At 35.6% G+C, this 14,670-nt stretch overlaps 1 protein-coding gene across 1 annotated transcript; it reads left to right on the top strand.

Moving 5' to 3' along the window:
* The first annotated feature begins 13,359 nt into the window (after positions 1 to 13,359).
* Positions 13,360 to 14,469, top strand: LOC127905272 (uncharacterized). Its single transcript, XM_052452598.1, has 2 exons — positions 13,360 to 14,098; positions 14,202 to 14,469. Exons 1-2 carry the CDS (start codon positions 13,791 to 13,793, stop codon positions 14,410 to 14,412), a joined length of 519 nt encoding a protein of 172 aa, XP_052308558.1. The 5' UTR covers positions 13,360 to 13,790; the 3' UTR covers positions 14,413 to 14,469.
* The last annotated feature ends 201 nt before the right edge of the window (positions 14,470 to 14,670 follow it).

Here is a 14,670-nt window from a genome sequence, read left to right as displayed (position 1 = left end):
ACTTTTGATAAGATTAAACAATATTTGCACAAGCCACCTCTATTGGTACTACCTGTATCTGGAAAACCTCTCATTTTGTATTTAATAGTGAATAAATAAGCCATGGGTTGTGTGCTTGGACAACATGATAAGTCTGGAAGAAAGGAGAAAGCAATCTATTACCTTAGTAAGAAATTCACTGAGTGTGAATCTCGCTACAACATGATAGATAAGTTGTGTTATAGTTTGGTATTTAGTGCAAAGAGGCTTCGACAATACATTTTGTACTACACCACTTGGTTAATTTCAAAGATGAATCCTCTGAAATATATCTTTGAAAAGCCTTACACGTCAAGTAGAATAGCCAGATGGAAAATCTTGTTAGGTGAATATGATATCATCTACATGACAAGAAAATATGTGAAAAAAAGTGCAATTGCGAATCATTTAACCGATAACACCATTAAGGATTATGAGCCATTAAACTTTGACTTCTCTAATGAAGATGTATTAATGGTAGAAAAAAGAACAAGAAAGTGAATAATGGACCATATGCTTTGACGGTATAGTAAATGTGTCTGGTGATGGAGCTCGTGCTGTAATAATTTCCCTTGTAAAACCTGATAAAATTTTAGGTAAAAGGCCGGCCTATGCTAAACAAGAATTAAAAGGAACAAACCGGCCTATTCTAGGGAGGATTTGGGAAGGGGGAAACCGATTCTAGATTAACCAAAAGAGGAATAAGAACAAGGTAAACCAGCCCCCCAAACACTCCATTACATTTATGATTGATATAAATATAAAGGGGGGAAAGATGACTCTTCCTCTCCCCCTGAATCAGCAACAGCCATTACTGTAGCACACACTTCTTTCCAAGGAGAAAACTGAACCCAACTAGCTTGCTTGCCAACTTCCTTGAGTGTTGAGTAAGAGGTGAGTTAGAAAAAAGAGAGAAAACCAAAAACATGGAAGAAGAAGGAGCCTAGAAGGCCGGCTGGAATAGACAGAAAAAAGCAAGAAGAAACCGAAAGTAAAGAGGAAGAAGAAACTTCTAAAACTTTTCCTAAGACTACTTAAAATTGTAAGCTAAGAAAAACATCACCTTCTTATTTGTTTCATTGAGACTTTAGGACGAAAGGGAGAAGGAAACCTCATTTGAATGACTTAGGGTTCTTACACCAATTACTAAAGAGGACTAGATAGAAAGATTAATGAGAATAAGGCTGAATGGGGGACATAACTCCAGAATCTTTAACAAAAGAAATGAATAATTTTGAATACACAAACCTAGAGGAAGGGTCAGCCAGATTGAAGGGGATTGGACAAAATGCAAATTGAGGTGATGAAATAGAACATGTTTGAACCAAAACAGAATTCATATGTATGTTAATGTCTGATTTTTACATATATGATTGAAGAAATTATGTGAAAATGAGATGAAATGATTGTATGTTCATAATTGTGATGTTGTTAAGCCCTTAGAGGCATGCTAGAGCTGAAACGGAAATCATACCATGTTAATGCCTTGATTTTTATTTATGTGATGGATCAAATTGTATAATTATATCACATGATTGAATGTATAAGTATGACTTGTTATTGGGAATATAATTATATTAGAAGTGATAAAATACATGTGAAAACTTGAAAGGAATGGGCTACCATGTTCGGCCAAGAAGGTGAACATGGAGGGAGCCTTGTAAGATGAGCACCCTTAGAGAAACAAGATATAGGTTAGAAATGTAACTCTTGTATGATGTGAATTGAATATTAAATTATGTTGATGATTTGGCATGATAAAATTAAAAACATAGAATGCAAGATTATGGCAACATTAGGTTTCGACCTTGAAATGATGGTATTGTTTGATAGCCTTATGATAAATTTGAATGTGATTGGTTACAGTATATGTTCAAATTCGTTTGGGGTGTGTTATAAAGGGGGAAAGCCTAGCGTAAACCTTACACTTTGTCGAGGGAAAGAATAAAACCAAAAATAACTCAATCATCGCTGACAATTTCTGAATCGGCAGCGATATAGATTTTATTGATGATTTCTGGGTCAGCAGTGACTCAGTTTTCATCAACAATTTCTGAGTCAATAGTAGATTGTATGCGCTGATGATTCCATGTGTCAGCTGTAGAACTTGATTGTGTTGATGATTTCTAGGTCGGCAATGATTCAGATTTCATCAATGATTTCTGAGTCAACTGTAAATTATTCGCTGATGAATTCTGAGTTCCATGCATCAGCCGTGAACTAGTTTCGCTGATGATTTATGTGCCACCAGCGACCCAGTTGTCGTTGATGAATTTCGAGTTCCATACATTAGTTGTAAACCTATTTTGCTAATGATTCTATATCACCAGTGACCAAGTTGTCGCTGATGAATTCTTACTTTCGTGCGTCATCTATGAACCAGTTTTGCTTATGATTTTTGTGTCACTAGTGACCCAATTGTTGCTGACGAATTCTGAGTTCCACGCGTTAGTCGTGAACCTATTTCGATGACGATTTATGTGTCACCAGTGACCTAGTTGTCGCAGATGAATTATGAATTCCACGCGTCAGCCGTAAACTTGTTTCGCTGACAATTTCTATTTCACCAGAGTCCTAGTTGTCACTGACAAATTTTGAGTTCCACGCATCAGCCGTAAACTTGTTTCGTTGATAATTTCTATTTCACCAGTGTCCTAGTTGTCACTGACAAATTCTGAGTTCCACGCGTCAACCGTAAACTTATTTCGTTGACGATCTCTGTGTGTCACAGCGACCCAATTTTTGCTGATGATTTATGTGTTGCCAGCAATCTAGTTTTCATTGACGACTTTTTGCAATAGCAGCGGCTTAGTTTCGTTGATGAATTCTATATCAGAAATGATTTAATTCTTGTGACGATTTCATCATCAGCCTGACCTAATTCACTACAAAACTCAAGAACTAAACACTAGGACATATGTGGGTGACCCACGTTTAAAATAAAGAGAAGCGTCTTGATATGATGACTTTCATTATATGATTGTATGATGTGTGGAACACTTGAATGTGAACATGTGTATTCTTGGAATATGTATGATGATGGCTTATGTGATTTCTAGATGCGAATATGCTGATTAATGATCATTTGATGTGTCAGGGGGTATGATCGGGATTGAACCTTCGACCGGATGAGGACACGAAGGAACAAGTAGGTGGTTTCCACCCCTTTCTAGCATAATGTTAATTCTCCTAAGTGAATTCATTACGAAAGATTTATTATTGTGTTGTAATGAATACTAAACTGTTCATGGAATATTTGAATGAGTATTATGATTAGTTTCGGCTAATTTCATCCTAGAAGGATGGCCGAGATTAGCATTATGATTAGCTTCGGCTAATGACATCTTAAAGTGATAGCCGGGTTGAGTTCGATGATTAGCTTTGGTTAATGGCATCCGAGATAGATGACCAAGTTTGAATATTATAATTAGTTTCGATAGTTGATGAAATAATAATGGTTGTATTATATATGGAAGGAGTAATGAAAGGATCATATTCATTTAGGCTATAAACGAAAAGTAACGATAATGTTCTTTTAGTTATCTATTGTCACGTTTTTAATTATTTTTAATTCTTGTATTTATTTTGTATTGTAGCAGGGACGTCACACTAACAAGGTGCATAAGGAATCCCATTCCACGGGTCCATATATTTTGAAAAGAAATATGTATTCACATGTTTAAGTTATTATGTATTTTGTATGAACGAATGTATTTATTATGTAATTGTCGTTCGACACTTTTGTATAAACTTGTAATGATTGCAATATGTAAATATTATGATATAATGTAAACTTATGGATATGTAAATAATGTTGTGGGTATGTGTATTGAGTACTTTTATGGAGATGTTGATTTACACAATCATATGTGTATTGTACTATACTAATGAATGGAGCCTATCTACTAATTTCCAGAATGCTATTATGAGAAGCATCGAGAATGTAATAGCTTATAAAAAAAATAAAATTACCATCAATTTTGGCTTTGAAAAAATTGGGATATTACATCCCCCAAGGGAAAGCAATATCTTATTTCAATCAAGCTACAATTTAATTGCACAAACAATATGAATGAGTATGAGGCTTGTATTCACGAATTGGAAGATGCATTGGAGATGAAGATAAGGAAGTTAGAAGTATTTGGGGACTCAATATTGATAATCTACCAGGTAAAAGGTGAATGGAAAATCAAAGATGAGAAACTGAGACCATACCAAGAATATCTCTCCAAACTGGCGGAAGATTTCGATAAGATAAATGGAGGGATCTGCACCACATATACAAATGGGCACATGATGACTAGGCAAATGCAAACAAATGGGTATTTTTTGATGACTATAGAGAAAGATTGCATACAATTTGTCCGAAAATATCATAAATGTCATGTGTATAGTGACAAAATCAATGCACCTCATATGCCCATATGACTCAGAAGGTGGTCAAACGATTTATTGAGAGAGACCTAATTTCTAGGTATGATTTACCTGAAAAGCCGTGCATTTCTCTTATAGGGTCCACCTTATCCCACGCAAATCGTTTACCTGGTAACCAATAATGCCCAGAACTTTAATGGGAAGATGATCGTAGAATTATGTGTTAAGTGGAAAATCAAGCATTCTAATTCATCCCCCTACAGACCAAAGATGAACGACGCCATTTAAGCTGTTAATAAAAACATAAAAAAGATTGTCTAGAAAATGTTGGTTACCTACAAAGATTGGCATGAATGGCTTTCTTGTGCTCTTTATGCATATCAAATAACAGTAAGGACATTAATTGGAGCTACACCTTACTCACTAGTTTACAGGATGGAGGTAGTGATGTCGTTGGAAGTGGAGATTCCCTCTCTAAAGGTCCTTATGGAATCTAAGCTTGAGGAGGCCAAATGGGCTAAAATACAATATGAGCAACTAAACATGATTAGTGAGAATAGATTAGCTGTAATTTGTCATCACCAGATATACCAAAGAAGGATGGCTAAAATGTATGACAAAAAAGTTCAACTGAGAGAGTTTAAGGAAGGAGATCTCATGTTAAGAAAAAATATACCACTAACTGGCAAAGACTGTAGTAAATGGGTGCCCAATTATGAAGATCCCTATCTAGTGAAGATGGCATTCTTAAGATGAGCATTGACACTGACAGGAATGGATGGAGAAGATTTGATTAGGCCTATGAACTCTGATTCTATAAAGAAATACTATCCATGATGATCTTTCATTTCTCATCAAATCAAATCAATAAAATGAAGTTTTGGCCAAGAAATTCTCTTTGCATATATTCCATTTCTCTCATGAATGTTTGTTGATACCAAAGAACCCACAAATACATCTTTGAAGCCTCGCATGATCTCATAAATTCAATTCACTTCTTTTACCATTATCTTTTCCTCTAGTGGAATTTTGAAAAATTGAACTTGCTTTTTTATTTCAGAAATAGTTTGATGTTTATTTAAAAACAACATTTTGACTTTCTATTTATAGAATGACAAATGAATCAAGCAACTTCTTCATCAACGTGACTAAATTCTAAACTAGAAAATATGAATAGAAAAAATGAATTGTCACCATCACACCATGATTCTTAAGCCAGGTGTTTTAAATGTATGTATAATGGTACGTAGTGGATTTGTTATTTATAGACTCATGAAGTGCATCTTTTTGCAAAATCCAAACCATAACACTTAATGAGGTTAAAGTTTATTGATTTTAATTACTTGCGCTTGAAATGAGGAAAGGTCATCTTTGTTATCCCTTTCACATTCTAAAATGCACTTATCCCTTGTGGTGTCCCTTTTTTAGCATGAATAAACTTTTTTTCACAAAAAAACCCTGACCAGGATCACACCCTACACTAGGGGCAAGTGACATCTCAATGATCAATAATTGATGAAAAAGCTGTGAGAAAGCCAAAAGGTAAGAAAGCCCAAGAGATTCAAATGTTAGGGGGCATACTCAAATAAAAAAAAAAGGTGATAGCCAAAACAGAATGAAGATGCCCAACTAAAATAATGAAAAAAAAAGGCAAATCATAGAAAAACAACAAAAGAAAAATTTAAAAACCGAAAAAGTCAAACTTATGATAGTAATCCTAAGTCTTTGAAACCTTGAAACACTTTTTGAGTTTTATGAATCCTTTTCTTTCATAACCAAGAACCACAGCCTACATTACATGCCTTTAACAGTCCTTTCTAATTAAATAAGCAAGCAACCTAGAACAATAAACAATGCTCTCAAAATACAAAAATACATTTTCATAAGAGGCATGATATCGGGAACAAGCTACTTATTATTATTCATGCTAATAAAATATGTGTTCAAAAAGGGACAAATGTTTCTTAAACAAAATCTCGAGCTTTTACTTGAGCCTTTCGTTTTGAAACCCATAAAAAGCAGAAGGTAACCTAATCATATACCTTCACCAATTGCAATATCGCCGACACAAGAACAGATCATCCCCTTTCTAAAAAAGTACCAGGAAGTTGCAAGATTTCAAAAGCAAAATGTTTTAAACTTACATTAAAACAATTTTTATTTTCAAAATGCAAGGTCAAGATTTCAAAAGTCATTCCGGATAAAGATTCCTTCACTGAAACTAAAAAAACGAGAAATGAGAGAAGGGTTACTCAAAACCATTATTTATCTGAGTCGCTGACAGAGCACACTTAGGGGTAATGGCCAGTATAAGAGGGCAATATTATGCTTAGAAGGAGATTTGATCTCTTTAGGGTAACGATAAAAAAAGGAAGGAACATTTCCTACAACGAGATAAGGGGGCATTTTTGTTTACAAAAGGTAGTTTGATCATTTCAAGATAACTAGTAACACTAAAGGTTGTTAGTAAAAAAAAAAGAGTAATGAATGATCCTCTCAAAATGATCAACAAGACAGAGAATTTCCAGCAAGTAAATGGATCGTGATGGGCACCAAAAAAGCTAAGCTAGGTAAAATTGTAAATATTTTGGAAAAGACCTATATAGGCCAAAAGAAAATGAAATTTTCCAATGTCTTTGCGTCATAAATATTATAAAGAAGGGGCAATTGTCATAACCCAATTTTAAATTTCCAACAAAATAATAATATAAAAAATAATAAAGATGAAATTATAAAGTTAGAAGTTAATTTGGTCAAAAATAGGAAGAATTGATAAGTTTAGGGACTTAATTAACCTTGAATTAGGTTAATAAATGCAATCAGGGGCTTAATTGGAGAAATATCAAAGTCCAGGGTCAATTTGGGTCAAAATTGCAAGAAATTAAATTTCAGGGACTAGAGTGAGTAAGAGATGATATTATTAATTGATATTACCAAGGGTAATTTTAAAAGAATTAAAAGTTTAAGGAGTCAATTAAAGACTGAATTCATTAAATTTGAAACCAAGGACTATTTTGTAATTGACATAGAAATCTAGATGTCCAATTGCATTTGATCCAGGGGTGAGATTAAAAAAAAATCAAAAATAAAGACTTGATTATAAGATGTCAGAACTTCAGGGGCCAAATTGAAAAATGATCATCTCAACCTAAAACGACATTGTTCAATCAACTACTCATTTTCCCCTTCCTTTGAAATAGAGAAACATTTGCATGAGAAAAATTGCCAAAAATGGCATCGGCCAGACCCCAATTCCCCATTAAATCCAAGCCAAAATGTAGACCAAATGATCTACCACAAATCCCAAATTGGTTCAGCTCACTTTGCACCCCCCCTCCCTCTCCCCCTCCCTCTCGGATAACCCGTCACCAATAGTCCACCCTCCCTCTCCCCCTCCCTCTCGGATAACCCGTCACCAACAGTCCAACAATGGCAGGATTGTTGGTATTCTAATCCCACCAAACACGGAGCAAATGTTATCTTTATATAAAATCATGATCCTACAAAGACAAAGATCGAAGTGATTGAGTTCCTAGTGACCATAATACTAGGTGGCGCCAGACATTTTCCCCTCTAATAACAAGATGTCAGATATATGTTCATTTTCCTTTAAAACATTAAAGTCATTATGATGTCGGGTGCGACAATGTCGAACCTCCCTGAACGACCACCAACCATCTCCACCACCGTGTACAACCAGCAACACCCCCAACCCATGTATCCTTATCTTCTTCTTCCCTATGTGACCGTTGCATATAGAATTCATTCTGCATGTAGTGGCTAAAATAATTAACATGATTGCTGGGTTGGGCTAGTGACCATGTGGGCTTGGGCTGGATCCGTTTCAGCCCAACCTAGATGATTGGGTCAGGTCTAACCTAACATAAAAAAAAGAGAGGTTATGCCAGCAACATTAAAAAAAAAGAGGTTGGGCCTTTTGCTGGCCCAACCTAATCGAATAGAGATTGGGCTCCAGGCCCAGCCTAACATTAAAAGAAAATAGGGAGAAGGTTTTGGGTAGCTAGTCGACCCAACCCAACTGAGTCAAGTTGGACCCCTTTTAGCCCAACCCAAATGGCCAAGCCAGGTCCAGCCTAGATGGTCAGGTCGAGTCCAACATCATATATTTAATAATAATATTCAAATTTTCAAATTTTTTGAAAGTCATTTTAAAAATATTTATGGGTTCCTTGCATGTTTTTCCAACAATTTTGCATAATATCGAGCTATAGACTTACACTATAAGATAAAAAATACCCGATTTTCTCCGAAACTTAAAAAAAATATGAAAATTTATAAACAAACTTTCATTTCAAGAAAAAATGTTTGGTTTTCGTGCATACAACCAAATCCTAATAGTTTTTCATGCATACATGCAAATCATTTTTATCATATTTAAAAAAAGATGCAAAATGGATATCGTAACAAGTTTATGATTATTTGTTAGGGTTTGACCAAAATATAAAAAATCCTTCAACAATTATTTTGTTTCATTAATATTTGGAGTGTTAGAATTTAGCTGTAGACTTTAATAGTTGGAGGTATAAAATTACACTATAAAGTATACCCTCATGTATTAAAGAAACAAAGTGTAAAATAAATGCAATGCTAAAATTTAGACTTTAGAACAGTTATGATTAAACTTGGTAAGGTAGAGACTTCCTCACAAAGAGAGATCTGCCTTAGACATTAGAAAAAGACCAACAGATAAAAACACGACCTGGAAAAACAATCAAACAACAATGCAACTTACCTTAGGTAAGATGCACTTGGGGTGATGCGTCTTTCTCTTGTACTACTAGTCCCTTACCTGGACTCTCACAGACTATTAGGTTTTCTAGTGACCATAACACTAGGTGGATACTCCTGAACCTTATATGTAAACCCTGAGAAATAAATGTTTGCGTAAATTGCAAACTAAATAAATAGAAAATAAAAGTGAAGAAATTCATGTGCAGATTTAAATAAAACAGGAATTTGGAAATTTTCGGATATGAATTTCTAGACAAAATATTTTGAGATATTATAAATTTAACTCGGAAATATTGAGGGTTGGACTAAATTAAAGAAAATGAACTAAAGTAAAGAGTTGAGGGGTGAAATTATAAGAAATGTAAAGAGGTATAGCTTCATTATAAAAAGAAATGATGCGGGGGCAAAAATAATACATTTAAAGAAAATGGAGCCTAAGTGCAGATAAGAGAAATTATAGGGTATAAATACCCTTCTCCCATACCCATCCAAAACCAGTAGTAGCAATTTAAAAGAGAGGGAGGGAGTTTTTTATTTTATCCTTGCCAAATCAAGAGAGAAAAACCAAAAATCCCAAGAACCCATCCAAGATTACGAGTTTATAGGTAGAATAAACACTTGTGGCAAGGGATTAACAAGAAATTTTGAAGGTCAAGAGAGAAGGGAGGGTCAGCTGTCAATAGAAAAGGGGGAGCCAAAAATTTTCGACTGGTTGAGGATCGAAACCTTGATTTTTACCAGGTAAGGAGTTCTAAACATGGTTCTATAAGTTGTTTCGAATTTGATTACGAATTGATGCCTTAGTGTTGAATTTTGATTAGGGTTCTTAGATTTGAATTGGGAAAAATATATAAATTGTTAAAAATAAGTTAATTCATGTGTTATATGTGATTGGGGGCATGAAATCATGATGATTCATAAAAGAAAATGCATGGGTAATTGAGTTAGGGGTGGCCGACCATATGTAGAGCAAATAGGGAAAGGGGAAAATTGTGGTTTTTCTTATTGAGTTTATTATTATATGTTGTTTTGTATGTGAATATGTGTGAATTGAATGAAATTAGCATGAAAGGAATGAGGGAACTCTTGGTCCTTAAGGCCATGCTTTCAGCCAATTATGCATAAAAGGGGGAGGATGTTTAATTTGACATATTTAGCTTGATGACATGTGTTTAATTGTGTTGAAATGAAGAAAAATACAGGTTGAAATAGCAAGGATTGTGTTTAGAAGAATATTGTTCGAAAAGTTAATAAAACCAATAAAATATCATATTTTGACATTAAGAGGAAATATTGAAATAAATAGAGTAAATTGACTCTTAAAAGATATTTTTGACATCCTTATATGGTATGTGATATGGCTAGGGGTTGAGATAAAAGAGGAAAAGTTGAATTGTGGATGTTGTGTGTAAATGGAAAGGTTGACAAATCTGGACAGGTTCGTCTCCTGACTTTTAGAGAGAATTCGAGTAGGAGGATGAGGGAATTAAGATCAGATTCTTTCATAGGAATTGTAGCTTTGGATGTTTACTAACTAAGAAAATTGGTCTTACTCAATTTGGAGTTATATAACTCCAATTATGGGTCACCAAACGAGACTGGGTCATGACAAACACTACCAAAAATTCGCTAAATAGCAACGGATTTACCGACGAAGTATTTCTGTCGATAATTTGAGGTCGAACTTACCGACAAAAACTATTCCGTCCGTAATTCAGTCGGCAACTACCGACGGACATTTTCCATCGGTAGTTACCGACGGAACAGTTTTCGAATTTAAAAAAAGGCGGGTCGCTGACGTGGAGGTTTTGGCGGGGTTATTTTTACCGACGGATTCAAAAAGACAGCTCGCAGAGTGACGTGACTGGTTTGCCGTTTAAAATGCCAACGGAATCACCGAGGGATTCGAAATGCCAGATCCGTACGGTGACGTGTCGATTTTTCCGTCAGAATCACCGACGAAGTTTCCATCGGTGAAACCGTCGGAAAAAGTTAATATATGTCCTCTTTGTCGACAACTCTCCTTCTTCTTCATAATCCCAACTCTCCCCATCTGCAAACAACCAGCCCCCCCCGCCCCCCCAAACAAAAATCTCCCTCATCTCAGCACAACAAGTTATATTTCTTGAAGTTTTGTGGTCACAACATCCGTGTTCTGATTTACCGACGGATTTTATCAATTTTTGTAAGTAATTCTATCTTTTTAAATTTTAACATTTAATTAAATGTCAATTTTATTGTTTTTTTAGTATAAGTATTTTGTTAGTAGATGTATATGTTTTATTGTTATTTCTCAAACAAACTTGTAGTATATGAATGTATAATTCTATACCTGTTATGGTTTGTTTTAGATTTTGTAAGATTGTATTTGTTTGTAAATTGTTAAAACTTTATGGAACTACCAAATTACATGTGCTGTTTTGAAATAATTAATAGTTTGCTTAATGGGTCCGTTTAAAGTTTTATTAATGGTATTGCGGAGTGGTAATTTCCGTAAATTTATATATATTAATTAGTGTGGACGTTGATAAATGATAATGAATATTTAATATTTATGAGAAGTTGTGATTGGTTTGTTGGAGTGGTAAAGTAATATTTTTGCAAGTTTATTTACCTAACTTAGTTAATTAATACATGATGTCATCATAATTTTATAGAGGTTCGATATAAGTCATGGATGATCGTTCATGGATGTATCGAGATTCACCCCAAGGATTGTGGATGATTGATTATTGTAACGGGGTTCAAGGTTTTATTAATTTCGCAACATCTATTCCCAGAAATTTTACTGGAGGCGGTATTAAGTGTCCATGCAGGAAGTGTCAAAATAAAAAATATTTGCATCCAGATGTTGTAATGAATCTTCTACACAAAGGGTTTATGGAGAATTACCAGTGTTGGTATGCACATGGATAAGTATTTGTTAGTAAGAGGAGAATGGGAGAAACGGTGGTTGGGTCTACTTCTAGTGCTAGCAACGTGCATGAAGCGGCAAATGACAACACTAATCCTTACAGAAATATGGTTATGGATGCAATGAGAATGAATTAAAGTAATGTCAGTCAATGTCCAATCATAGAAGAAGAACCTAATGCAGATGCAGCTAGGTTTTTTGATTTGTTGAAAGATTCTAACGAACCATTATGGGACGGCTGCACGAACCACAATAAATTATCGGCCGTAGCATAGGTGTTCACCATCAAGTCAGATCACGGGTTGAGTGAGGCCGGTATGACAAGATTATTGAATGGGCGAGAAGCATTTTACCTGAAGGGAACAGGCTGAAAGAGAACTTCTATGCTGCGAAGTCCATGATGAAACCCCTCGGTTTAGGATACCAGAAAATTGACATGTGCCCTAACTTCTGCATGTTATACTACCTTGAAAATGCTGAGATGACCGAGTGCATGACATACGGGCATTCCCGTTACAAACCTAGAACTGGCAGGGGAAAGACTCTAGTGGCATATAAAAAACTTAGATACTTCCCGATCACACCTAGACTGCAGAGGTTATTCATGTCACCAAGGACTGTTGAGCACATGACATGGCACCAAGCACATGATGCGGTTGATGGAGTGATGGTTCATCCTTCTGATGGTGAAGCGTGGAAACTCTTTAACAGTGTGCATCCTCACTTTTCAGCTGAATCAAGGAATGTGCGTCTTGGGTGGTGTACAAACGGATTCAACCCATTTAGGTCATTTGTTGCTCCTTATTCTTGTTGGCCAGTCATACTCACAGTTTATAACTTGCCACCGGGAATGTGTATGAGGCCGGAGTTCATGTTTTTATCTACTGTCATACCCGGTCCAAGCAGCCCGGGGTGGAATATAGATATTTGTCTTTGACCGTTGATTGATGAGTTGACGCAGTTGTGGTCCTCCGGAGCTCTGACTTATGATATATCGAGGAAACAAAATTTCCTTATTAGGGCAGCTTTGATGTGGACTATCAATGATTTTCCAGCTTATGGAATGCTTTCTGGTTGGAGCACACATGGGAAACTCACATGTCCATACTGCATGGAAAACAACAAGGCATTCACGCTAGCAAACGTAGGTAAAGCTTCTTTTTTTTACTGTCACCGTCGCTTCTTGCCACTTAATCACAGGTACAGAAAGAACAGAAAATATTTCTTTATTGGCAGAGTTGAAAAAGATTTTGCATCCCCGCGTCTTTCTGGTGAAGAATTGCATGATGTTGTATCAGAGTACGGTGACATTGTGTTTAGCCTTCAATCAGGTAAGCAAAAGTTTCATGGTTTTGGTTTGACCCATAATTGGGTAAAGCGAAGTATCTTTTAGGAGCTTCCTTATTGGAAGACCAATTTGCTCCGCCATAACCTTGACGTCATGCACATCGAAAAGAACATGTTTGAGAACATTTTCAACACTGTCATGGATGTGAAGGGGAAGACAAAGGACAACATCAAGGCTAGATTGGATATAGCTTTATACTGTAACCGTAAAAATATGGAGTTGGTTTATGATGAGTCATGGGTCGCAAAACCAAGAGCAAGCTTCGTGTTAGAGAAAAACGCACAACTGCTAGTCTACAAATAGCTTAAGAGTCTGCGTTTTCCGGATGGACATGCATTGAACATATCAAGGCTGGTTAATATAGAGGACTGCAGATTGTATGGAATGAAGAGTCATGACTGCCACGTGTTTATACAAACACTCATCCCATTAGCTTTTCGTGATTTGTTGCCAAAGGGAATATGGGATGCACTCACGGAGATCAGTCATTTCTTCAGAGATATATGCTCCAGCAAGTTGAATGTTGATCACATTGAGAGACTTCAAACGAATATCGTCGAGACACTATGCAAACTTGAGATGATATTCCCTCCATCATTTTTTGACTCAATGGAGCATCTCCCTATACATCTACCGTTCGAGGCAAAAGCTGGAGGACCGGTCCAATATAGATGGATGTACTCATTCGAACGGTTAGATATTACAGTTGCAATGTAATTAAAAATACTTTTATTCGTATATAAAAGTATTTTCTATGTTTTTATTAATTGAAAATACTTGATTAATTCAATCTAGGTACTTGTTTAATCTCAAAAAAAAGGTTAAGAACAAGGCGCATGTTGAGGCTTCGATATGTGAGGCCTATATTGTTGAGGAGATCTCAACATTTATCTCGTACTATTTCGAACCTCATCTGAGAACGAGAATCAATCGCGTTCCACGGCATGATGATGGCGGTGAAGTGCCTTCCAGTGGGAACTTGTCAATATTCTCCAATACTGGATGACCCACACCAAAAAATGTCGTAAAAGGAAGATATTTGTCGGAAATAGAGTTCAAACAATCACACAACTATGTTCTATTTAACTGTGATGAGCTGAGACCTTTTATTCAGTAAGTTAATACATGTGTAATACTAATTAAACTTTGTGAGCAATATACTGTTAATTATATATTGTAATATCATACACTCATTATCACTTGCAGGCAACATCGACAATATTTGCTCTCCAATAACTCACAGCTGACCGAATCCCAGATCTTT

This window comes from Populus trichocarpa, chromosome 4 (genome assembly GCF_000002775.5).
Source record: "Populus trichocarpa isolate Nisqually-1 chromosome 4, P.trichocarpa_v4.1, whole genome shotgun sequence".
Classification (NCBI taxonomy): Eukaryota; Viridiplantae; Streptophyta; class Magnoliopsida; order Malpighiales; family Salicaceae; genus Populus; species Populus trichocarpa.
This window is presented reverse-complemented; position numbering and strand designations above follow the sequence as displayed.